The sequence below is a fragment of the Diabrotica undecimpunctata genome, chromosome 9 (genome assembly GCF_040954645.1).
Source record: "Diabrotica undecimpunctata isolate CICGRU chromosome 9, icDiaUnde3, whole genome shotgun sequence".
Classification (NCBI taxonomy): Eukaryota; Metazoa; Arthropoda; class Insecta; order Coleoptera; family Chrysomelidae; genus Diabrotica; species Diabrotica undecimpunctata.
This window is the reverse complement of record NC_092811.1, coordinates 80,745,917-80,773,749: the sequence shown is the minus strand read 5'-3', so window position 1 is coordinate 80,773,749 and position 27,833 is coordinate 80,745,917. Positions and strand designations below refer to the sequence as shown.

General features: G+C 31.3%; 1 protein-coding gene across 1 annotated transcript in view; it reads right to left on the bottom strand.

The window, feature by feature from the left end:
• Positions 1-4,345: 4,345 nt before the first annotated feature.
• LOC140449713 (lipase 3-like) overlaps positions 4,346-27,833 on the bottom strand; it is a 28,380-nt gene continuing 4,892 nt past the window's right edge. Inside the window, exons 2-7 of the mRNA XM_072543033.1 lie at positions 26,127-26,437; positions 25,789-26,041; positions 23,490-23,657; positions 17,439-17,523; positions 14,948-15,090; positions 4,346-4,508 (exon numbers count right to left, since the gene is read on the bottom strand). Coding sequence (XP_072399134.1) covers positions 4,350-4,508; positions 14,948-15,090; positions 17,439-17,523; positions 23,490-23,657; positions 25,789-26,041; positions 26,127-26,437 — 1,119 coding nt within the window. The 3' untranslated portion in view covers positions 4,346-4,349. The remainder of the gene's footprint in view (positions 4,509-14,947; positions 15,091-17,438; positions 17,524-23,489; positions 23,658-25,788; positions 26,042-26,126; positions 26,438-27,833) is intronic.

The window sequence follows — 27,833 nt, the reverse complement described above, 5'->3', positions numbered from 1 at the left end:
AGTTTAATGAAAGTACATCTTTCAGAAAGAGCGACAATGCGATATCTTCCTCAGGATATTCAAGGTTTTCTAATGAAATATAAATCATGTGAAGAACCTACTAGAACAGAAGTCCAAAGCTCTAGAAAACGTGGACGTTGTGCAATATGTCCAGGCTCAAAAAATTCCAGCACAACAGTTAGATGTGGTCTATGTAGAATATTTGTATGTAAAATGCATTCAGAAACCACAATTACCTGCGTAAAATGTAAGAACAATGAACGGCAGCAATCAGAAGAAATCGAGTGAAGTAACCCGTAGGTACATGTTTTATGTTTATTATTTTATGTAACAATAAACTATTTTTGTAAATCGTGGTTGTCATTTTGTTAAAACGCACTAAATTTGGTAAAATCAATAAAATGTGTTTTGTGTACAAAATACACAGCGCGCCCGGTTATGAAACGGTAGGCGGCGCGCCTGCTGTAGGGTTAAGCCTGTCAAATGTATCATTGTTTATAGGTCCACTGATAGGTTGATATGCCCTTCCCTCAAATAGCTCATCGATAGTTTTTACTTTATCACATGTCGGCGTCTTGCTAGTCCAAGAATAAGCCACATCTGTCACAGATACATTGTGATAAGCAAAAATTAGCAATGCTGCCATATGATGGCATATCAACTGACCTCTTGGGCAAGTGCATGTAGCCTCCTCAATATCACGGTCGCTATCAAGTTTTATGTAGAAATAAAATATTTATGTAAATTATATAATATAATCCATTTAAGGTATGTCAAAAATATTATAATACCCACCCCAATCATGTAAATACGTTCTCTCATACTGGCATGACAATTTCCGCGAATAATAAGGAGCTGCCCATCAAACACCATGTCTTTTATATGGTTTGACTCTACTTCATTTTCCCTACAAGACAAAAGTTTTGTTTCTTCCTTGAAAAAATTCATAATGACAGAAAAACGAACAATGTGTTTTGCTGCCTTAATCTAAAAATTAAAGAAATTCTAACCCTACTTTACTGATACATGTATTTTATTGCTATTTAGAATTAGTTTAGTAGTTAGTTTAGTAGCTATAAGAATCCTTATAGCTACTACCATATAAAAATTAAAAAAAAAAAATAACGAAAAATACAAATTATACCCACACTAAACAAAGTTTGTTTGGAAAGTGAAACTGACAGATGTCAATAAAAATTGATGCTTTTACGTCATCACTCCGGCAGAGTCTATTTGGCTTCCTTCTTGATTCTCAATAGAGAGCACTTGATTGTATCAAGCAAGTAGTGTCTTACTTGGTATTGTCGGTTCGGAAAGCATATTGTCTTTTTCTATATTTCCGCACACACATCTCACAGTATGGTCCGAGAGTCCGTGGATTTCTAACAATAGGAGTTTAATTTTCTAAGTAAAAACTTTCAAACTGTTATCGCAATGAGTTTTTAGTATTTTAATCACCCTAATTATGGCTTTATTCATTTTATAAAAACGATGTTTTAATGGAATCAAATAACTCTGATAAAGTCTGAGAGTAATCATTCGCTGCAATAAAGTTGCATTCCAAAGACAAGTATTTTGTTCTTTCTATGGAGTAATAAATAATAATTGTTCAATCTTCATTTTTGTAAATATCTAAAAAAAATTGTTATAAAATATGTTTATGTACGTTTAATAAATAACAATAATATTTGCCCGTTAATTATTTTTCTTCTTTTACATTTTTTAAACTTCAAGGTTAATAGTTGTCAAAAAAAGCATCTAACACTTTTATAAACAAAAGGTTGTTGACCATTAACCCAATGGCTAATTAATTATTATTTTTATTTATAGATAAAGTCGCGTAAACTTAATGGTTATTAGCTACAGGTCTGTCTATATTATATATATATATATATATATATATATATATATATATAATATATATATATATATATATATGTATATATATATATATATATAGATATACATATACATATATATATATATATATATATATTATATATATAGGTATATATATATATATATATATATATATATATATATAACTATATATATATATATATATATATATATATATATATATATATATATATATATATATATATCTATATCTTCTTCTTTAAGTGCCTTCTCCGCGGCGGAGGTCGGCAATCATCATAGCTGTTCGGACTTTTGAGACGCCTGCTCTGAAAAGTTGATTTGATGTACATCCGTACCACTCTCTCAGGTTGCGCAGCTATGATATTCTACGCCTCCCTATGCTTCTCTTTCCTTGGATCTTTCACTGCATAATCAGTTGGAGCAAGGTGTATTTCTATCCACGTGTAATATGTCCGAGATATTCTAATTTTCTTGTTTTTATTGTATTTAAAATTTCCATTTCTTTGTTCATCCTTCCCAGAACCTCTTTGTTTGTGACGTGTTCTGTCCATAATATTTTCAGAATTTTTCTGTACACCCTCAGCTCGAATAATTTTAGTTTTTTCATTGATGTAGCATTCAAGGTCCAAGATTCCATTCCATAAAATAAAGTCGAAAAAACATAGCACCTCGCCAACCTAACTCTTAGTTCCGGTTTTAAATCCCTGGTACATAGCACTCTTCTCATTATGTTGAAATTTGCTCTAGACTTTTCTTTTCTTATTTTGATCTCCTGATTGTAATCGTTTGTGAAGTTAATCATTGTTCCAAGGTATGCATATTTGTCCACTTGTTCGACGTTGGTTCCGTTTACTAGAAGATTCTCGTTATTTCTTTGAGTTTTCATAAATTTCGTCTTCTTGACATTCATTGTTAGACCATACTCTTTACCGTACTCTGCTATTCTGGTCACCAGTCTCTGAAGATCTTCAATGTTTTCGGCTAAGATCACAGTGTCGTCCGCATATCTAATGTTGTTAATGGGAACTCCATTTACCTTTATTCCAGCTGTTTCACCCTTAAGAACTTTTTCAGGACCTCTTCGGAGTAGGCATTAAAAAGAATTGGCGACAATACGCATCCCTGTTTCACTCCACATCTAATTTCAATTTCTTCTGACAGCTGTGCGTTAACATGTACTTTTGCCCGCTGTTTATAGTATAAATCTGATATGATCCTGATGTCGTTGTAGTCAATCTTCTTTGATTTCAGGACATTAATTAATTGTTTATGTCGTACTTTATCGAATGCTTTATTATAGTCAATAAAACATGCGTAAATATCTTGATTGACGTCCAGGCATCTTTGTATGAGTGTAGTAAGTGAAAAAATAGCTTCACGTGTTCCTACGCCTTTGCGAAAACCAAATTGTGTATCATTAACGTCTATGTCCAGTTTATGATATATTCGGTTATGGATGATTTTAAGTAGTAACTTTAGCATATGAGACATTAAGCTAATGGTGCGGTAATCGCTGCGTTCTCTTGCGTTTTTCTTTTTAGGGAGACAAATAAAAATAGATGTTAACCACTCTGTGGGTAATACGCATGAACTATAAATTTGGTTAAAGAGTGTCACTAAAACATCAATGTGCTTCTCATGTAGAATTTTTAGGATTTCTATAGGAAGCATATCAGGTCCAGGGCTTTTCCCACTCTTCATTGGTTCCCACTCTTCATATATCTATATAGGGTGTCCAATTATGTCAGCTTCATCATATGGGAAACTTGTGGCAACTTATTACAATTTACTATTGCCTAGCTATGGTGCTCCCCATAATTATTGTTTTTTTTTATTCCTATGCGGTGTTTTTTTAAAGATATAATGTTTGTTTCCTGGTTACCCCATAATACTAATAGCTTTCAGAGTCATAGACCCTCTGGTCTTTTTTCTCGTAAGTATTTCTTTGGTTTCTCTTCCTCTTTCTTTTAAGAACTCGATTCAACTTATGTGCCATTATGCAGTTTTGTTAACATTTTGTTATTGAACAGAGATAAAAATGTTGCTTCTTTAGTCGCCTTCTCCTAGTGACGCATGGCATCCTTTCTCTTTTTCATTGGCGTGTTTGTTTTATCCAGTTCATATAATTTGTGCTTGTAATAATTCCAAGATCCCATCCATACTTTACTGACCGGTAATATGCAACCTTTCGGCCAATTATACAATATTGAAATATTGTTCAAAATGATGCTACCATTTAAATTACATTTTGTTTTTAGACAAAGTTTTTTTAGTATTACAACTTTAAAAGATTCACTCGGTCCATGGTGGTCCATCAAACCAGTGAATTGTAGCCTCTATTCCGCCCGTGGCATAATTCTGGGAATTTATTTAATACAATTCTACAATAATAAATCTAAATTTAATTTTAATTTAAATGTAGAAACTGAATTAAAAAAATGATAAAAACAACAGAAAATCATATTAATTTATTTATTTTTAAATTTGCGCAATAGTTTCAAAATTGGTTTATACAAAAGATTTCTACTACTCTTACTAATAATGAAGTCCACATGACTAAAGCGAGGTAAAGGAACTGTCGAATAGTGTACAAGATTTGGCAGTTGCTTTGCTAAAAGTTGGGTGTCCTGTAAATAAATAATTAAATTAGTGAACAATAATAAAAAACTGCAATATCAATATGTATATATATATACATATATATATATATATATATATATATATATATATATATATATATATATATATATATATATATATATATATATATATATATATATATAGTGAAAAAGCGATAAACGCTTGTCATCAACGCTGATCAAATAGAATACAAAACTCAAATATTTGGGTGTGCAGCGGAAGATAGGACAAAGAAGTACTCTTTTTAGTTAACCAAGCTTTCGCAAATCTTTATTTGCATCATCAGGGTGCTACAATAAACAAAATTAGTACAAAATACAGAAAAGAATTATTTTGCATCTTACACTAATTGAGGTTAGTTGTCGTGATGTTTATTAAATGAAATGAGCAACTCATTTGACCCCTACAAATGATGGCGAAAACTATCCAAAATTGTTTTTAAAAAAACGTTCTTTAACAAATACATATTTAAAACACTTTAAAACACATATACAAGAACACTCAAATAAAATTATGTTAAAATAATTACAGAACATGTCATAATATAAAATTTAGGTTATAAACATTCTTATCAGAAACAAAAGAATTGGTTGTGAATTCGTTACTGCCAACTTAAAACGATAGAACGTTAGATCTTAATGATAACAATGTAAAGGTAATAGTATACCTGATAGACGCTGAACTTCTTGAAACAGAAAAGGTAAAAAGACTTATATTAGAAGAATTAGGAGAGGTACTGTATATCTCATATATAATGAAACTTATATTGTTGATGATGAATTGTCTGTATTAGTAGATTCGTGTTTATCCAAAGTTAACAATAATGAATATAGGTTGCTTAAATTATTGGTATCTGTCTTTTTGTTAATAGTTTCTTTTTCTTGAAAAATGAAAGCCATCTCGAGAAACAATCTTTTTAAATAATTGCTCTCCGTGGATAGGATTTTTACATTTGGAAAATCGAAAGAGTGCCCTGTTGTGTTAGCATGTGTGGCTAGAGAACATCTATCAGGGTGTAACCTAATGTCACTCTTGTGAAGAGTCAAGCGGCTAGAAACTTTTTGGGAGGTGTGACCTATATAAGAACCTTCACAGCCCAAACAATTAAGTTTGTAGACAACATCACTTTTATCTAAGTTTGGTACTTTATCTTTCAATGACTTGTGCAAAGATCCCACAACTAGAGTGCTTTTATAAGCAATTTTTACATTTGGTAGGTATTGAGCAAAAATTCTGGTCAATTTGGGAGAGACGTCCTTAATAAATGGAAGTGATACAAAAGATATATTAGGAATATTGTTAGTCAGTGAGTGGGAACCAGAGCAAACTTTCATAGCACCTGTATTTTGGGGAGGGTTTACTTGTGTGTTGAGTATGACAGAGGATGTGTTAAAGATGATTTTCCTGAGTAAGGATTCGGGGTAAGAATTATCTAGGAACAACTGTTAAAGGATGTTGAGATTCTTTTTTCTAAAAACAGGGTCAGCTAGTTTACAAACTCGTGTGGTCATTTGTTTGACTAGATTAATTTTCATGCTTGACTTGTGGTAAGAGTGGTAGTTGAGATATCTTCCAGAGTTACACTTTTTTCTATACCAATCAATTGTAATGATGTTATCCAGTTCTCTAATAAACATTGTGTCGAGAAAAGGAACAGATTGGTTTTGATCCTCTTTTTCAAGAGTAAATTGAATGTGGGAGTCGTAGCTATTGAAAATGTCTAAGAGCTCAAATTCTAAACCTTGTGGGCACGACATAATAATGTCATCCACATACTTTTTAATAAAAGGAACATTGAAAGGAACAACCTGAAGAATAATATCCAACAGATCATCCATTACATATGTAGCTAGAATTGGAGAGATACTGGCTCCCATAGGAGTGCCAAAGGTTTGTTTATAATATTTGTTATTGAAAGAGAAGCAAGTGGAATTAAACAAGAACTCTATCATCTCAATAAACATATCGTAATCGATGCTACATACTTGTGAAATTTTATTCCAGTGTTTATGAATAGATCGGAGAACGGCATTTAAATAAACATTACTGAAGAGGGAGACCACATCTAGACTAACGAGAACATAATTATGTGGTAATACAGTTCTGTTAAATAACTCAACAACTTGGAAAGAATCTCTGATGTAGTAGTCATTATTTGAATCATAAGCTTTGGTCAAAATATTGGTGAGAAAGCCTGCAATATGTTCAGTTGGTGAGCCTATGGAGGAAACTATAGGTCTCATAGTTAAGCTAGGTTTATGGATTTTAGGGAGGGTGTAGAATTTAGCAACAACACTTTTATAGGATGAGAGTCTCTTTTTTGTGTTTAAATCAATTTGTTTCTGTTGCCAAAGGCGTTTTATTATGGCATTAGATTTATTTTGAATATTGCTAGTTGGGTCACTAGGGAGGGTTATGTAGGATGAACCCTGATCAAGAATCTCTTGAGAAAGTTTAAAGTAATCATCTTTCAACATTCACCACACAATTACCACATAATTATGTTCTCGTTAGTCTAGATGTGGTCTCCCTTTTCAGTAATGTTTATTTAAATGCCGTTCTCCGATCTATTCATAAACACTGGAATAAAATTTCACAAGTATGTAGCATCGATTACGATATGTTTATTGAGATGATAGAGTTCTTGTTTAATTCCACTTGCTTCTCTTTCAATAACAAATATTATAAACAAACCTTTGGCACTCCTATGGGAGCCAGTATCTCTCCAATTCTAGCTACGTATGTAATGGATGATCTGTTGGATATTATTCTTCAGGTTGTTCCTTTCAATGTTCCTTTTATTAAAAAGTATGTGGATGACATTATTATGTCGTGCCCACAAGGTTTAGAATTTGAGCTCTTAGACATTTTCAATAGCTACGACTCCCACATTCAATTTACTCTTGAAAAAGAGGATCAAACCCAATCTGTTCCTTTTCTCGACACAATGTTTATTAGAGAACTGGATAACATCATTACAATTGATTGGTATAGAAAAAAGTGTAACTCTGGAAGATATCTCAACTACCACTCTTACCACAAGTCAAGCATGAAAATTAATCTAGTCAAACAAATGACCACACGAGTTTGTAAACTAGCTGACCCTGTTTTTAGAAAAAAGAATCTCAACATTCTTTAACAGTTGTTCCTAGATAATTCTTACCCCGAATCCTTACTCAGGAAAATCATCTTTAACACATCCTCTGTCATACTCAACACACAAGTAAACCCTCCCCAAAATACAGGTGCTATGAAAGTTTGCTCTGATTCCCACTCACTGACTAACAATATTCCTAATATATCTTTTGTATCACTTCCATTTATTAAGGACGTCTCTCCCAAATTGACCAGAATTTTTGCTCAATACCTACCAAATGTAAAAATTGCTTATAAAAGCACTCTAGTTGTGGGATCTTTGCACAAGTCATTGAAAGATAAAGTACCAAACTTAGATAAAAGTGATGTTGTCTACAAACTTAATTGTTTGGGCTGTGAAGGTTCTTATATAGGTCACACCTCCCAAAAAGTTTCTAGCCGCTTGACTCTTCACAAGAGTGACATTAGGTTACACCCTGATAGATGTTCTCTAGCCACACATGCTAACACAACAGGGCACTCTTTCGATTTTCCAAATGTAAAAATCCTATCCACGGAGAGCAATTATTTAAAAAGATTGTTTCTCGAGATGGCTTTCATTTTTCAAGAAAAAGAAACTATTAACAAAAAGACAGATACCAATAATTTAAGCAACCTATATTCATTATTGTTAACTTTGGATAAACACGAATCTACTAATACAGACAATTCATCATCAACAATATAAGTTTCATTATATATGAGATATACAGTACCTCTCCTAATTCTTCTAATATAAGTCTTTTTACCTTTTCTGTTTCAAGAAGTTCAGCGTCTATCAGGTATACTATTACCTTTACATTGTTATCATTAAGATCTAACGTTCTATCGTTTTAAGTTGGCAGTAACGAATTCACAACCAATTCTTTTGTTTCTGATAAGAATGTTTATAACCTAAATTTTATATTATGACATGTTCTGTAATTATTTTAACATAATTTTATTTGAGTGTTCTTGTATATGTGTTTTAAAGTGTTTTAAATATGTATTTGTTAAAGAACGTTTTTTTAAAAACAATTTTGGATAGTTTTCGCCATCATTTGTAGGGGTCAAATGAGTTGCTCATTTCATTTAATAAACATCACGACAACTAACCTCAATTAGTGTAAGATGCAAAATAATTCTTTTCTGTATTTTGTACTAATTTTGTTTATTGTAGCACCCTGATGATGCAAATAAAGATTTGCGAAAGCTTGGTTAACTAAAAAGAGTACTTCTTTGTCCTATCTTCCGCTGCACACCCAAATATTTGAGTTTTGTATATATATATATATATATATATATATATATATATATATATATATATATATATATATACGTTGACAGATATTTTTTGTTTTAAAAGAAATACTGTGTTTTTTTAATAATTAAAAATTTAAAAACTAAAAAGTTTATAATTCAAATGTATTTAACCATTTGAATATCGTGTATTTCTACCACGTGCATTAATTCAAGCCTGAATTCGAGCTTCAATACAGCTTACAAGTCGATCAATTATACTCTGTGGCAGATTGTCTGTAGAGAAGAATGAGAGATTCTTCTCTACAGGCAATTGTTAGTTCATGATGGGTTCTACAAGGCTTCCTTTCGGCAAGAATAACTCAGAAAAATACATTCCATGCATGTTAAATGGGGTTAATATCTGGAGACATCGCAGGCCACTTCAAACGGCGAATACCTTCTCACTCAAGAGGGTCATTAACCGTTTCTTTGTCCTTTGTGGGCGGCGGTTATCATCAATAAATACAAAATGTTCACACACAGCTCCTCGCCATATTCTCGCATGAGGTCCTGAAATCTGTGAAATGTACCTCTATCCTATTAGAGTCCCGTCAATCACCACAAATTCGCTGCGTCCACCTGCCATCATACCTGCCAAAACATAACACTTCTACCAGCAAAAGGAAATATTGGACGGGCATGTGATAGTTTTGCAGCTTTTGTTGGCTCTCACTGGCCAAATACAAGTCCGCCGGCTATCACTATTAATACCGACACATTCTTCATCTGAAAAAACATAAAATTCCAAAACTATTGAGAGAACTGTATGCGTTCTTCAGCCGACTGGAGGCTATACAAAACATATATAGGTTGTAGCTAAGGAACTCTTATTGGTCGACGACTCCTCAAATTTGACTCTAATGTTGTTATTCTTATTGTGGCTAACAATATTCTGACTCCTGCAACATAACTGAAGTCTTTTTAGAGGGCTGGTACCGACAAAGAAGAATTTCTCCAAATGGAAATTCTGATATATCTATTCTGTTGCTCATTAGTAACTCGGAGTCTACCAGAGCGAGCTGTATTCTGTAATGAATTTGTTTCCAGAAACCTATTCCGTAGCCATCAGATATCACTCTGAGAAACGATCACTTTTTCCGCCATCGCTGTGAATGGCCTTCTTGAACCAAAGCAATAATTCTTGCACGGTCCAACTCAGAAATTAAATTACGATTCATGATAGATCACGTTTTCATAAATTTTACCAGAATAAATTTTTAAAATGTTTACACCTTGGCAAAATAAGATCAATGAAAAGAGTGTTTTGTCAAGTTAAAAAAAACCAAAAAATGTGTGTTTTATATCAAAAAGACCTATTGAATATGTAATAATGATACGGATTTATAAAAAAAATTACTAATACAGAGAAATGAAAGGATAAGCCAAATTCATACAAAATTACATAGATAAGAATAGAAAAGTGAAATATAATTACATATGGTTTCTTGTTGTGTAAAATATTTGTTTAATATTAGTGTAAAATATGTATAATCGACAATTTGTTTCGTTATCAAATTCATGGAAGGAACCATGAGGTTAATTTTCACAAATTGGAAATTTTAATCTGTTCTTTAAATAAGAAGCATGATTGGTTAAACAGAGATTATCAAAGGAGATTTTGGATGTTGGAAAAATTTTGGAAGAAGGAGAAGTGGTTATCTGTTGCTGACTTTAGAAGAAAGAACAACTAGTCCTGACAAGTGAACAAGTGCTGGCAAATTTAAACAGTGCAAACGTAATTTGTGAATAAAAGTTAAAAAGTGGTAGCAGTTCTGGTATATAAATGCTGGTTAGGAGAAGTTGTAGTTTAAGTTTTTGCAGTATTTATTGTAAGTACAAACCAATTATTATACATCGTAGACAAGAAGAATCGTAGACAAGGAGATTGCTGGTAGCCAAAAGAGATTGAAAACATTGTTAGGACGTTTGAACTAAATTTCGTGTAAGCAGACTATAGAAAGGAGTTTAGCTACAGGGTTTTAATGAACGAATATAAGGGGCCTTTTGTAATTGAAAGTTAACTGTGTGTTTTAAAAACAATACAGTAAAGGCATAAAGATTTGTAACTAAACAATAAAACGAAAAAACGAGGAAACGAAGAGTAGTTTGTATTAATTTTATTTGTAAATGTTCTGTAGGATAATATCTGTTTTAAAGTTAGTTGAATTTGGGCTGAGCAGTTCAATTTATCAGGATAGGATAACACTTATGTCATAATTTATTTGTTTTTATACGTGTAATAATTTTCCAAGTATAAATATATGTTCCTATAAATAGGAACATATTTGAATTATATTTATTTCCGTTTACTCCTGTTATCATTGAGGTAATTCTAAACTCAAATAAGAATCCTGAGACATAATAAAATCTAATTAATAATTTGGCCTCTGTAATTAAAATTTTCCAGATATATAAACTAAAACTGAATAAAAAAATTGTGTTTGTTAATTACATTGGAGTTCATTAAATTTTCAAATTCTATTTAATTTTCTAATATATATGATATGCTATATATATACACATATATATATATATATATATATATATATATATATATATATACATATATATATATATATATATATATATATATATATATATATATATATATATATATATGTTGTACTTTTGAATGTCCCTAAGCAATAAAAAACCGATATACAAATTTTATTACTTAAATAAAAATTAAAATTATTGATATTTCATAAAGACACGGGCATATAAATTTTCAAACATCCTGTATAAGACAAAATATGTATTTTAAGTTGTTCGAAGAATTGTTCATTAGGCCTCAGAGACAAGACTTTCAAATATTATCGATAAGAAATTTAAATAAGTCGGTTATTGTGAAATGGATTTACCCGGAATAAAAGTGTATATAGAAAGTGTAAACAATAGACCGGGATTTGGGGTGGTTTTTTCTCCCCGAAAGATTATATCGGTAAAAGTTTATTAACAAAAGACATTGAATTGAGAAACAGGTATCGTTTGTAGCTATTAGTAAGAAATATTTGTAAAGCAGATAGATTTAGTTAGAATAATTAAAGAAGGTTGTTTTCTGGAATTACCCGAATGACGTTTTATAGAGAGAGTTGTTTGGTAATGATATACGTCACAGAGGTGGATGATTTTTATTGGTCAAGTTTTGAATGCAAGGAGGTGGCGGTTTTTGGCTATGAGAGAGGAGAGAGAAAAAAAAGTTGGTTAGTCAGTTTTAGTCGTCCAAGAAGGAAGGAGCTTTGTGATTTGTGTTTGTTTGAAGTTCCCGAAGACGTAATTTACCGGGTGTGTTTATTTGCTGTGTAAAAGCTGACCAGTGTGAGGAACGGGGTACAGAGAGATAGAAAACCAAAGGGTATAAGAATTTTAATAGCAGACGAAGCCGGAAACATTTGGAGTTGTAAACAGGCGCGGAGATTGGCTCAAAGGGAGGCTGCATAGACTAACACGAGTTGTTGGGTTGCAAATACAGTGACAGATAGGAGAAAGGTGTACGTCATCTGGACCACAATAGGAGCAGAAGCAGAGAAAGGATTTTTTTGTTGTGGCGTGGCCATAGAATTGCAACGGCAGAGAAGGAAAGGTCAGTCAATTTTCATTAGAGCCGGAGTGTGATTTTCATTTATTAATTAAATAAATTGAATAAATAATAGAGACAGTTAATTTTGCGATCACTTAAAAAAAAGAATTATAAAAAGAGCTTAGTTATAACACATATTAAAAATCAATGTAAAATAACATTTGGGTCCATGATAGAAAACAACTTCTCATATATTTAAAGTTAGTATATTGCAAATATTACAGGATTGATTGTTATATAAAATTTCATTAAAATAAAGGACATCTCACATATAGTTTAGTTGAAATTCTATGCATTTTATTCAGGTCATATTACCTATCCCGATTAGGAAGCCAATTGGAAAATATTTTGAATCCACGATCAAAGGTAAATAGTACAATTTAAATAGCCTGAGATTGTAATTAATAAATGCTGATTTATTGTGATTAATTGGAGATTAGATCATTTAATAAATGTAGACAGGATTTTTCCTAAGTAAGCAATATAATACAATTTAAATAGCATAACAATATATATATATATATATATATATATATATATATATATATATATATATATATATATATATATATATATATATATATATATATATAATATATATATATATATATATATATATATATATATGTATATATATATTAATATATATATATATATATATATATATATATATATATATATATATATATATATATATATATATATATATATATATATATATATAAATACGTTCGAATTATCGGGTAAAGTGGTCTGTAATGAAAATCTTTCTTTTTTCTAAGATACTCAATATTTCGCTATTTATTTAATAGCTTCCTAATATTAAGTATCTTAGAAAAAAGAAAGATTTTCATTCCAGACCACTTTACCCGATAATTCAAACGTATTTATAAATTATTTTTTGGTCGAAATAATCACTTCTAATATATATATATATATATATATATATATATATATATATATATATATATATATATATATATATATATATTTATATATATATATATATTTATATATATATATATATATATATATATATATATATATACATATATATATATATATATATATATATATATATATATATATATATATATATATATATATATATATATAATCCTACCATAAATATTGATACAAGTGTAAACGGGGCTTCTACGGCTGATAAACTGAAAGCAAACAAACTACGTTAAAAGCCCTTACGATAGAGTTGACAAACAAAGTGAATCGTATGAGTGTCATTGCTCTTCATAAGTGTGGAAAAGAAAAAGCTAGTATTTTTAAATTACTAAAACCCTTAAAACTTTTGCGTATTTAACGCTCTTAGGTCAAGAATTAACAAAAATACTGCCGAAAACAAATTTATTGCTCAGAAAATGTGTATTGCGTCGAGGGCTATGAGTTGCATCATCAAACAAGACTTGGGACTTGGGGTTTTTAGACGACAAACAAGACAGCGCTTTATTGTTGCTTAAAACGAAATAGGAAAAAAATCAAGACGCCTGTTGTCGTTGTACGGTAAAGCTCAATACAAAGATGTAGCCATTACAGATACAAAAAAAATACTCTAGAGAAAACTTTCAATAAACAAGATGATAGAGTCAATGCAAGGAAGTCCACGAACTAGTGCCAAGGATCGAACGAGGCCATTTTCCTGCCGCAATAGTGGTTTGGTGGGGAGTGTCTTATAACGGAGTCACTTCATTACACTTTTGTGAAGAGGGCGTTAAAACAGAGGCGGGAAATTATAAGCTGGACATTTTAACAAATTAAGTTGACCTTTCAAACCACACATGTTCCAAAATAGACCATAAATAAGGCGAAAATAACTCAACAGTGGCTTGTTATGTAACCGAATTTAATAGTAATGCACATTCGCCGTCAGCCAGCTCAGACCTAAATCTACTTGACTACTAATAGTGATCATTTTTAGAGTACATGGTCTGTACAAGACGTCACCATAATCAAGAGTCATTGAAGCAGGCTCGGGTAGAAGTTCTGAATAATGTGCCTATGGATATCGCCCGTACAGCTATCAATAAATGGTTTAACAGACTTTGGTACTGTATTCAGGCAAATGAAGGCAATTTTAAATGATTTTTGCTAGTTTGTAATATAATGAAATGAGTAATATATTGTGCAAACATTTTTAAATAAAATAACTAGTTTAATTTTTTCTAGTTAAATATCTTGTAGAAATATTTATGACAATATAACAATCTTTTCATTGAATACCTAACGTTTGTTTTGATGATTAGATTTTATCTTACGAAATGGGAAAGTAAAAATAAATGTATGATCAACTAAAATTGTTGTTATTATTTAAAAGTAACATCTGAGATTTGCCACGAATGATGATCAAGTTATAACATGAGCACAAAACTGTAAATTTTTGTAACTATAAATGTTGATTTGTACTGATTGCCTTACCTCTGGTGTAACTAAGTCATCAGTTTTTCCAGAAAACAGAGCAGTTGCATACTTTATGTTTTGCAGATTGTATAACGGAGGAGAAGTAGAATTGTATTTCTGTTGGTTTATCTTCGGACCATAGTCGTAATTTTGAAAATTTCCTAAAATATTTTTTAAGTATAAATACAATTAAAACATAATTTAATTAAATTTTTAGAATGGAGTAGGTCGCTAGTTTAAAATTAGGTAACTAAGGATCTATAGAGTATTTGACTTTTACGCAGAAGGCCGTAGATCGACTAAATCTGAATAAAATGATTATCGTTAGTTAAAAATGATAATAGGAGGTTGAAGAGAAACACTTGGCCTGTTATTTTACTTGTATACTATTAATATAATAAAAAGAAAACTATTTATTACATTAATAGTCTTATGTCATTCTAGTGATGTTAAAAGGAAGCCTGTTATTTTATATTTTGATACAAGGTTGAATGATCGAATAAATTAACTTTAATCAAATGAAAGGCAGATATCGAGCACAGTTTATTAATTAAATTTTGCCCAAGTACTTTCACTTCCTAGAGCATCTTCAGGGGCATTTCGTTAATTTTGGCCTATCCAACAATCATAGAATGTCATAAACATAAAATTGTACATTACACTAGACTACACAAGGACAAACAGTTTAAAATTTTTTAAAATAGGTGAAGCTACATTATGGTTGGTACAATATAAGGAGGATGCTTCTGGCTCAAAAGTGTAAATTATGTAAATTAATAGTCTCATTGAGCTTATATAGGAATAATTTTGTTCTAACGTTAGTACTATCTAATTATTATGCATTTGTAATTTGGCAATTCATGTATATTTGTTAATGAAAATTTTTTATTTATACCCTTAAAAATATAAATATATCCAAATTCAATAATTTGCACTCTCTGCCTTTTTCATCGTAATAATATATGGGGTTTAAATGGGGTAGTGATCCGCAAAATCTGACGCTGTATCCTGTTAGCGTCACTAGCTTCTCCTACTCAATTCCGACTTTCACCTCTACGTGGTAAACCTTGGTAACCTGAGCAACTCAGATGGAAGATTGTGGTCACCTACCATAGTGGGAAGCAGAGTCAAGGCAAACGACAGCGCGAGAAATGATCCTCCGAAGATTAGGAGGTTGAACAAAAGATTAACGACCTCTTCCCTTACAAAAATTTGTTAGAAAGCATAAAGAAGAAAAGTTAGACTAGTTAATTCACGAGGACCTAGCAAACGACAAAGGAATAACGATTTACGAATCTGCACATGGAACGTACGAACCCTTTATGCTCCAGGCGCTTTTAAATTGCTAACACAAGAACTGGATAAAATGACAGCAGATATAATAGCGATTCAAGAGATAAGATGGACTGGTTCAGGAATTATCGAGAGAAAAACTACAATATATACTATAGCGGACATAGCAGCCGACAGGAGTTTGGCAGTGGTTTTCTAGTTAGTTAAAAAGCAAAGTAATTAGTCCTTAACTTTATACTCATAAACAACAGAATATGTTATCTACGCTTTAAAGGAAAATTCTTTAATTATAGCTTACTTGGTACCCACGGGAGAAAAGAAAGACGACGAAAAAGATGAATTATACAACACCTTAGATAAAGAATATGATAAATATCCACGTCGTGACGTGAAAATAATTGCTGGGAATCTTAATGCAAAATGGCTTAATGCAAAAGAGCTTGTATGGATGCAAGGGCAGTAATGCAAAAAATTTAATTTTGAATTATACCAACTCTTTTATGAATCAGATGTCGTAATGTTCATTAAAACACAGCGACTTACATGGGCCGGACACATAATACAAATGTCTGACATAATTGCTAAAAAGCTAACAAAAGTAACAGCTATAGGAAGAAGAAGCAGAGGCCGACCGCGAATTAGGTGGTTAGATGAAGTTGAGACCGACTTCATCTAACCTACTTATCTAACTTATCTACTAAAGATCAGAAAATGGCAACACGTTGCCAGAAAGCGAACAGAATGGCGACTAACCTTAGAACAGGCCAGGATCCACAAAGGATTGTCGAGCCAAAGACGATGATGATGAAGTAATATTCTATGCAATATTTTACTAAATATTTGATGGATAAGTATATAGGTATATACGCTGGTGTATATTTTCTTTCTGTAATATGGATAAAAACACCTTATCACTGGACCGTCTAACCATGCCTTTAAAAGTTCCCAATAAAATTGAATTATCTGTTTTTTGAACATACAAAAGAATACACGACCATCTCTAAGGGACAAAAGACTCTAAATAGACATGTGAAAGAATTGCAGAAAGCTATTAGAAAAATATATTGCTTATAGTGAAAGAAAACAATGTAATGATTGCTCTGATTATAAAACTATAAAACTGTAAGTGTTATTTATTTACGGCAACTATTTCTACTATGTATTTTGTAAATTTACAAAAAACTTTTTTGTTATCATAATAGTATAGGACGCATACCTGATAGAATCAACTGACCATAATGGAAACCCTGCTTTACTGAGATTGTGTTTACTAATGTACTAAATATGGATGGTATATCCGCCTAAAATAAAAAAATATTAATATAGCTTCATTCTTTACAAAAATAAACGCAAAAAAAGACGTTGAAGATTGTTTCGGAGACAGAATTGTAATCAGATTAGCTCCAACATAATAATACATCTAACGATAAAGAAAATGTCAATGCAATAAACAATAAAAATTGTATTTATTTACAAATAGTAAAAAGATCTGTAAGAAAGTAAAAAAGCTGAAATATTTATATAAAAAAATTGATAAGAAATATGATCGGAATAATAGAACAGCTCTTTATCTGCAAAATTATCCTGAAGATTTTATTTAAATTTAGGTACAGTCGAACTTGCTTATTAGAATACCGGTTATAGAAATATCCCGGTTTAAGAAATAAAAATTTAAGGTGCCGAAACATTTCCATATACTCCTTAATAAATATATCCGTTTATACGACTAAGACAATACCGCTTAATAAAATATTTTTCAAATAAACCAATAACTTTTTATGTATAAATTCCTAAAAATTTAAATAATTTTTTCTGGTTTATTAGGGTCTAACAGGTGATAAATACTTTATACCTATGTTATGAGTACCAACTCGATAGTTCCCCGAACCATCCACAGGTCATAAAGCACTTTTCCAGTTCTCTAAAAATTTTTATTGCTACCTCCATTTTTTGTTACATACTACATTTTTAAAAACAGTTAATTTAGAATTCACCCAGATGCCTACCAGTTTGCAAGTGAATCATGGGATTGTTAAATTCGAAGAGAAAGGATTTACTTTAGAAGAAAAAGTTATTGTAATTGAATACGCGAAACAATCCAAATGCAGTCAAATCAAAATTGCTAGAAAGATTGGAAATTCACAAGCTCAGGTGAGCAAGCTTTCAAAAAATCAAGACAACTTCATCAACGATTGGCGAGTTAATTCAAAATGAACCCAAAAACTAAAACGTAGTGGGAAAGATTTAGACGTGGAACAGGCATTAGCCGAGTTGTTTACTGAGAAGAGGGCTCGAAATATTCCTAAGTTTTATATTCCAGTTTTAAAAGAAAAAGCTGAAGAAATAGTCGAAAATTTGGCTAATGCATTCTTTAAAGCGACTAATCGATAGTTCTGCAGATTTCACAAGTTCACAAGTTTCCTTCAATAAAATTGTTGGAGAAGCAAAAGATGCCGATGTATCTGCCACAAATTTATTAATAACGGATGTGTTGCGTTCATTATTTAAAAATTATGAACCAGCGTGCGTGTACAATTGTGAAAAAAAATGCGCTTTATTACCAAGCTACTCCAGTCGGTACCTTTTGTTTCCCAGGTATGGGCGGAAAAATTTTAAAGGATAGATTGCATAATTGGAAAATCAACAAGTTTACGGTGTTTTAAATCCGTAAAATCATTTTACGTAAAATACAGTTTTAATAAAATAAAAATGCTTGGATGACAAAATTCCTGTTTAAAGAATGGCTTATTGACCTCGACAAGAAAATGACAGAAAACATAGAAAAGTTCTATTATTTGTTGATAACTGCTCTGCTTATATACCTGACGTGACAACTTCACTTATTCAACCGATATATCAAGGAATAATTAATGTTTTTACGTTTTTACAACAAAAGTTGGCATAATATTTGGGAAAATTTCATAAAAAAATGTTTTATAAAGTGTAAGTTTTTCAAGATTTGTTTCTTTTGGCGATAATTTATCGATTTTTAAAGATACTAAAGGTCGTCAGCCAAACAATGAATCCACATAACTTAATATCGAAGCCACAAGTGAGACACAAAACGAAGATTTTTCCCATTTCATGAAAATTCCATCCATTCGGCAAGTTCTAACTGCTTGTTATATTATAAGAAGTTTTCTGGAGGGCCAATTCAATCTAAATTTTTCTAATTATTATAATTTAAAGCAACAAATGACTAACATTTTATGTGACAAACAAATTAGGCGAAGATTACCGATTATTTTCAATACAAAATTAGTAATTCTGTTGTATGTGTTTTTTTTAAGAAAATATGTGAATATCTAAATATTTCTTACTTACTAGTTATAGTGCATGCACAGATAGGTAATGTGATTTGGTTTTTTAATAAAATAATTATTAGTTACACTACTATATTATTGACATATAAAAGAGCTAAAACCATATATTTATACGTATGTTATATTATAACGTGTATTCGGTACACTTATTCCTACTAACAACCAATGATCGATTATTAGAATATCTCGGTTATAGGAATCTTTTTTCTTGGCACGAATGCTTGCTATTCCAATAAGCGGGTCCGACTGTAGTATTAACGCTAGTGTGGTTTGGTTTTACTGACATATTAATGGAAAATTCGTAATATGAGATCATTTAAAATTAAGATATTTTATGTATGATTCAGAAACTTGTTAAGTATCGAAAAGCAAATGTGATTCGTCTTTAAAAAGACAACTAGATGCATTAATGGGAATCATCATCATCATCATTATAATCTTGGTGCTACAGCCCTTAGAGGGCCTTGACCTTCTCAGGCTTTCTACGCCATTCTATTCTGTCCCTCGCTTGCATTTTTCAGTTGCCGACTCCGATCTTCTCGGCATCTTGTGTTACCCCGTCCATCCACTTTAGCTTTGGTCTACCCCGTCTTCTCATTCCCACGGGTTGCGCTGTTAGAATCTTTTTTATCATGTTTGACTCAGGGGCCCGGGCTACATGTCCTGCCCACTGCAGGCGGTTTCGCTTAATTATGGTGGTAATATCTTTACCACCAAACGTATGCTTGTAGATATTCTGCAGTTCAAAGTTATATCTACGCCTCCATATTCCTTTCTCACAGACCACTCCGAATATCTTGCGTAGCACCTTTCTTTCAAAAATGGATAGAGCGGATTCATCTGTTTTCGTTAGCGTCCATGCCTCTGATCCATATGTGAGAACGGGGACTATCAGTGTTCTATACAGCCTTATACGAGTTTTTTGAGACAGACGTTTGTTAGCTAAGTACTTTGATAGACCATGATAACACCTGTTTGCAATTATTATTCGCCTTTTTATTTCCTCAGATGTGTTATTATTGGGGTTAACCGATGTCCCTAGATATATGAACTCTTTGACTGCTTCGAAGTTTTGGTCATTGATGATTAAATTTGTGTCAACATTTCCAGCTCTTGTGTTTGTGTTAGTCGCCATGAATTTGGTTTTATTTTGATTTATCTGTAACCCCATTCGTTCTGCTGCTGCTACTAGCTCGGTAAGGATTTCCGCAGTTCTCGCCCTAGTTCTTGTTATAATGTCCACGTCGTCTGCATATGCTAGAATTTGGACTGATCTATTAAATATTGTTCCCCTGCTATCTAAATTAGCGTCTCGTACAACTTTTTCTAAGGCGACATTAAAAAGCTGACACGCCAGCGCATCTCCCTGCCTTAACCCCCTATGTATTTGAAATGGGGTTGACGAGTCGTTTTGAATTTTTACTGCTGATAGCATCTTCGCCATTGCCACTTTTATCAAACATATGAGTTTTTTTGGAATTCCCAACTCATTCATAGCGTTGTAAAGACTTGGTCTTAAGACACTGTCATATGCCGCTTTAAAATCGTTAATGAGCTTCAAGAGACAAAAAAAAAACAGGAAAGAAACCTCATAATACTATTTCGACATGGTAAGTATTTGGTCTTATATTTAGTTTACCTTCAATGTACACCAAACTCTAATTTTATGTGTATGTTATTAAATGAAAAAAAAGTAGAAGATATCTTGATATGTTATTAACTTACTAATAGTGGTATTTTCTTTTTATTGATTTCCTCTTTTAATATAACTAACCAAATCCCACTGCATTGTACCGAAGATTCTGAGACGCAATTGGTCTCATTTAGCATAATTAGAGCCGCCTCTTTGATGTTTTTTACCATGTGTTTCTTTTAGGACTATACTAGAATCTTTCCATTAAACCCTATGTTTATTTTCCCTTGCATGTTTACATATTTGAGATCTATCTTTTTTTTATAAAATTGATGTTCACTTATTCTAACATTTAATGTTCTTGATGTTTCATCTAAACAAAATTGATTGTATTCACAAGGTATTTTATAAATATACTTCTTTGTTCGTTTTTGTTTATTGTTAGGTTTAGTTTTAGATAAAAATTTGTATCTTCATTATTAGCCAATATATTTGTGAACAATTTTGAAACTAATATTATTTGTAAACACAATTTAAAACGAATATGATAAAGATATGTAGAAAAAGTATTCTGAATATGACCTTATGGATTAGAGTTTATGGACACATTCGTGAATGATATAAACGATAAAGACACAATAACATTTACTATGGGAAAGAAATATAATAACACACTAACTTTCCTAGATGCTTTAATCTCAAACAACGATACTAGATATGAGACTCAGGTGTGCATATAAAAAACCAACACACACCAACAAATATCTGAAATACAAGCCTAATGATAATATCAATATTAAAAAGAAAAGCATTAAATCCTTATACGATAGAGCAAAAATTACTTGTTCTAACGAAAATTCGTTGTCAAAAGAGAAACATCTGTTAACATCTGATTTATTAAAAAATGATTATCCTTTGTAATTTATAACTAAGGAATTTTTACCTAAAGAAATAAAATAACTTAGAACGAGATTATACAACATCCACAAGAAATAATACGAGGAAAATAACAATACCATACATAAAAGGATTATAAGAAAAACTTAAAATGACAAAAAATAATTTTCAGCAGCATTCATAACAATAAACACATTGAGATCTATTTTATCTCAAACTCAACCTCACAATGAACAAGCAATAACAAAGAATTATATTAATAAAATACCTTGAGAATACGATCATTTTTATTTAGGTGAAACATAAAGACCATTAAATGTTGTAATAAGTGAACATCAATCTTATATTAACACTAGAGAATTTGATAGATCTAAAATATATAAACACGCATGGAAAAATGAACATAGGGTTCAACGGAACGATTTAAGTATAGTCCTACAAGAACCAGGTAGTAAAATGAGAAAAATCAAAGAAGCGGCTCTAATTATGGTAATTGAGACTAATTGCGTCGTAAATTTATCGGCAGAATGCAATAGAATCTGGTTACCTATATTAAAAGAGGAAATTAATAAAAAATTTGAAATATTTAAATGTGTTAACTATTTCAAATGTGTTCAAATTTTCAGTGACAGATCAAAAAGAAAATACCACTCTTAGTAAGTCCGTAACATATCGAGGATACATCACTTTTGTTTCTAATAACATACATATACAATCGAAGTTTGGTGTTTATTAAGAGTAGACTAAATGTAATTCCAAATACTTACCATGTCAGGATAGTATTACGAGGTTATTTCTTTATGATTTACCAAGGAATCACTAACAGGAGAATTTTAACTGTCATCATTCCATGTGGTTGTCCTTTTAAAGTTGAATCACATGCTATGATTTTTTCTGACGAATATTCTCAAGTTAAAGTAGATTTCATGTAGTCAAATCAACTATCTTACAATAAAGTCGTCACAGGAATGCAACTTTGGCAATATTAGCAATATCCTTTTAAAGTCATCTACTTTAAAATGTATAACATATGTTTGTCTGAATTGTTAATATAAATGAGTCAGATAAAATTAAATTATTGGAAGAATTTTTCACCAAGTAACAACAACACACAAAATTTGTTTAATTAAATAATGCTTTGTATTATTTATAATTATTTCGAATAAAAGTAGTAATCTAAAGTAAATATTTTGAATAATTTGATAATAATGATATTTAAGCGTACATTTAATTTTTTATAACTACAAGGTGTTGATTAGCTAAGAATCTTGTTCAAAAGTTATTTCATTTAACGAAATATTTTTTGTAACTTTTTAATTTATATACCTACAATAAGCCATTTGCTTCACGATTTTTTAAAAGCTTTCTAAAAAATTTGCGAATAAATAGTTTAAATATTTTCAGGATTGTTTACCTCATCTATATTGTCCACCATCGATTTGGACATCATTTCCATCTGCATTCTACAGGTTTTCTTTAGAAACTTATTTTCTACGCAGAACATTGTTGCCATCTCTGCTATATCATTTTCGGAGAAATATGGTGGGGGGATTTGATACAATTGAAGTGCATCTGCTAAAAGCTAAAATCTAACTTAGTTACAATTTGGAAAATAAATTTTAATTTTACGATGTTTTGCATTACTGGCAAAAAACCATACCGTAACAAATTACACGTCAACTAAGAATCTCGTTTTCTTAAAGATATTTTTCAGTTATTAAGTATTATCCTAATTGTACATAAGTAGAAGAACCTAAAAAAGGTCCAGAGATCTATTACGGAATGCTATAGGCAACAACTAATGTTAAGATTACATCAGATATAAACAATGAAATCAGGTGACTTGTTTAATTAATTAGGAATTTTTGAGAAACTTCAACTAAAAGCCTTAAAGAAGACAACTGACAAAAGTTTAGTTAAGTTCGACTTGACCTGACGATATGAGGATTAAAGAAAATTTAATGATCTTGTTCTTTATTGCCAAGATAAAGTTACAAGGAGCACATGCTTTTTACTCCAAAACACTCTTAACAATCTTCATAACCGGTTCACTAAAATTGGAGTCAAATTTTTATCTGGAAAATCTAAAGTTCTCTAGAATTCATCACACGCACCCTTCTCTACTTCACCTAAATGAATCTCCTCTTCAAATGGTTGATAAACAAAAAGTATGAGTAATATTTGATAAAATGGAGAGATCAGATTCAGAATAAAAAAACAAACTGCCGAAATATAATCAATATCTTAAAAATTCTGGATTATCATCAATGGGGTGCAGAAGAAAAAGTCCTCTTAAAAATTTATAGAACATTGATCCGCTCTAGATTGGATTACGGAAGCATTCTCTACATATCTGCTACCGATACTCACCTTAAAAGTCTGAATACAATTCACAACACATCTTTACGCATTAACCTCGGCGCCTTTAAAGCAAGTCCTTCTGAAAGTCTTTATATCGAATTTTCAGATCCTCCACTTTTTATAAGACGGCAACGGTTACTACTGTCTTACTTCTCTAGAATTTCCGCTAAACCCAAAAACCCTGTAATTAAACTAATTAACACTCCCCACTCTGTCCCAAATAATAGTCACCCTCGAGCACATTCTCTCTCATTGCTAAAAGACACAGACCTAAAACTCACAACTTCGTTTACTACATCCAGAATTCTTCGTAAACCAAAAAGCTACCTACTATCCTTACCAGCTTAAACCGATACAAAAAAGAACAAACGCCCAGAACTCTCTTGGTACAAACATTTAAGGAACTTATACAGCCACAGCGTTATGATAAAATTCTTTACACAGATGCATCCAAAGAAGAACAGGCCATCGGCTAAGCCGTCAGTACCTCAGATATAAAAGTAGCATCATATCGGCTTTCTCCCAGATGCAGTATACACACAGCCGAACTGTACAGAATACTCAAAGCATTAGACTCGCCCATTGCTAATGAAAAATTATCATCCCATGTTGGTATCAATGGAAATTAAAACGCTGATCATGCAGCAAAACTGGCTTGCTCCTTAGAAAATATGGAAAACATACCTTTACCAAGACCTAAAGGCCAGTATCAAGAACAAAGTACTAAACATTTGGCAAACACACTGGAAAGTGCAAAATACAAAGCTACGCACAATTCAACCAACTGTTACTTCCATCACCATGCCTCAAATGAGCAGAAAAGACAATATTATTATCAGAAGGCTCAGAATAGGTCACACTCATCTTACTCATGGATATCTGATGTCTTCTGAAAACCATCCTCACTATGAACATTGTAATGAGTCCTTAAAAGTCCAGCACATATTAACAGAATGTGTCCACTACAAACCACAAAGAGACTACCAAAACTTTCAAAATAGTTTAAGTGATCTACTCGGTTCTACAAACATGTACAGTGCCATAATTCGTTTCCTAAAATACTGTCACCTTTACTACTTAGTGTAATTATATTAAGATGTTGCTAATGTATCTTTACTTGTATATAAACAGATTGTATATGTATCTAAACATAAACATATTGTAATAAACTTTGTACCAGTGTCAATGGCCCATAGTTACCGAGAAACTTTAATTTAAAATAAAAAAAAATTATTAAGAAACCTTCATCTTTTTTCATTATTACAAGCAGTTCTTTGAACTCTGACATATTGTACTCTAATAATTATGGTAATTACTTAAATCAAATATTTTAGGGTAACAAAATTGCCTACCTCTACTTCCTTTATTGGAATATGATTGAGTAACCACAACGCCCAAGGTTCGTTAAAATTTTTATATATTGCTCCTGGAGCTAATGCAATTGCAAGCTTAATTTTATCATTATATTCGGGTCTTTCCGAACCCATGACAAAAACTGTGGTACATCCTTGTGAATGGCCCACATAATACAGGCTGCTTTGGTGTGTAGCATTTAGAATATAGTCAATTACAGCTGGTATATCATAAACACCTATTTCGTGAAATCTAGAATATGAATCGAATATTATTTGAAGTAAAATTTTTAATTTTTTTTAATAGGATTGGATTTAATTTTATGTTTGATACTTACGAAAAATTCCAAAATTGTTTCTCGATTGGACTCAAACTTGTATGTTTTTTACTATAAGATGTTCCTCTACAATTCATCAACCATACATCGTATCCCTTGTCAGCCAAAATATAGGCTAAAGATCTCTGAGGCCCTAGCCAAATATAGTTTTCTGCTGATCCCAACAATCCGTGGTTAAGTAGGATCGGAAGACTGTTAGAATTTGTAGTATTTCGGCCATGTGGTATTCTGAATACTGTTAAAATATAATGGTCTTCGGTTTCTATTTGGTAAGTTTTAATTGGGTAGCCAAATGAGGTAACCGTGTTAATCTGTATAAATAAAATATTGCATTGTATAGCAACATATCGAATATAAAACAGAAAAATATATAAAAAACATATTGTGTTATCTAAATTCTGGAATTAAATTAAAATTATACAATTACAAGGCTTCCAATGCGAAACCCACTTTGAAATTTCCATTTTTTAAGCAGGGAAATATTTTTATACTGACATAAATTAAGGATAGAAAATAACGACGGCGCCAGCAGTGTAAATTGGAAGAAATCTTCTTTACCTTTATATATATTACTCTTTTAATCTTGTAAAGTCTAACACTAATCAAAAAAGCTATATTAAATACGACTGTAATCCACTTCGTTCTTCAATAGTTGACAGGTTGGCTGCCACAAAAAAAGTCCATGGTGCTAAGTTGAAAATAGTGCATCTGGCAAAAAACTGAAATACTTGCATTAATAATGTTTTACCAATTTTGTTTATTAATCCCAATTTTTGAAAAAGTATGTTAGCGATCGAATATAACCACTGGGGCGTAGATGACATACTTATTCCCGTGGTGCTAAGTGGTCGTTCTGTTCATGATGAGAATTGTCATGTATTATTGCACCGAGTCGTTGTATTGACTAATATTTTATAGTAGAGGTTTAATTATTAGTAAAACAACGTGCTCATGCGATTTTTAGGGATACAAAACTTTAATTCGTACAAAGTTGGATAATAGTAAAAAAAATTTCTTGAAATAAAATGGAAAGTCGCAATAAAGTGATGGTTTTGAAAAGCAATAAACGTTTAAGTAATTTTTAACTATTATTTTTATATTTGTAACTAAATTGCATAGGATTACTGATAGAAGTACATACATAACAAGCAAGATAATGTTTTGAAAAATAAACCTTTATTTATTAGTACGAAACTTACTGGGAGTTTCATTTTTCCAAAAATATTTGTTTTTTTTTTATACGACGAATCTAATGATTTTAGTTCCTTTGATTTTAATCTAGATCCTCTATTCTTACCGTCCAGCGATGACAAAGTTCCATATAGCGCTGGTGGTTCAGAAGCGAAAACAAACAAAAATTGAAAAATAAACGTAAAAAGCTAAATATTCTTGTTGCGAAAAGAGAAATTAATAATGGGCCATGCTGTTCTAAGTCACTTTCGTATATTAGAAAATATTGTCCCACTACAGCCTTTGGAATCGAACAGTGCTATTTTCTCGAAAGAATAAGATGATTTGTTTCAAGTTCAAATTGATGAACAAAGGAAACAAAATGTATTATTGTCTGAACAAATAAAATCCTCAAAGCCAGGAGAATTCTGCTGATAAATACAAACAACACTCATGAAAAAACCTATTGACAATCAAAAGATTTTCAACTATCCTGCGGAAGCTGAATTAGAGCAAATTACGCTGCGTTTTTGAATT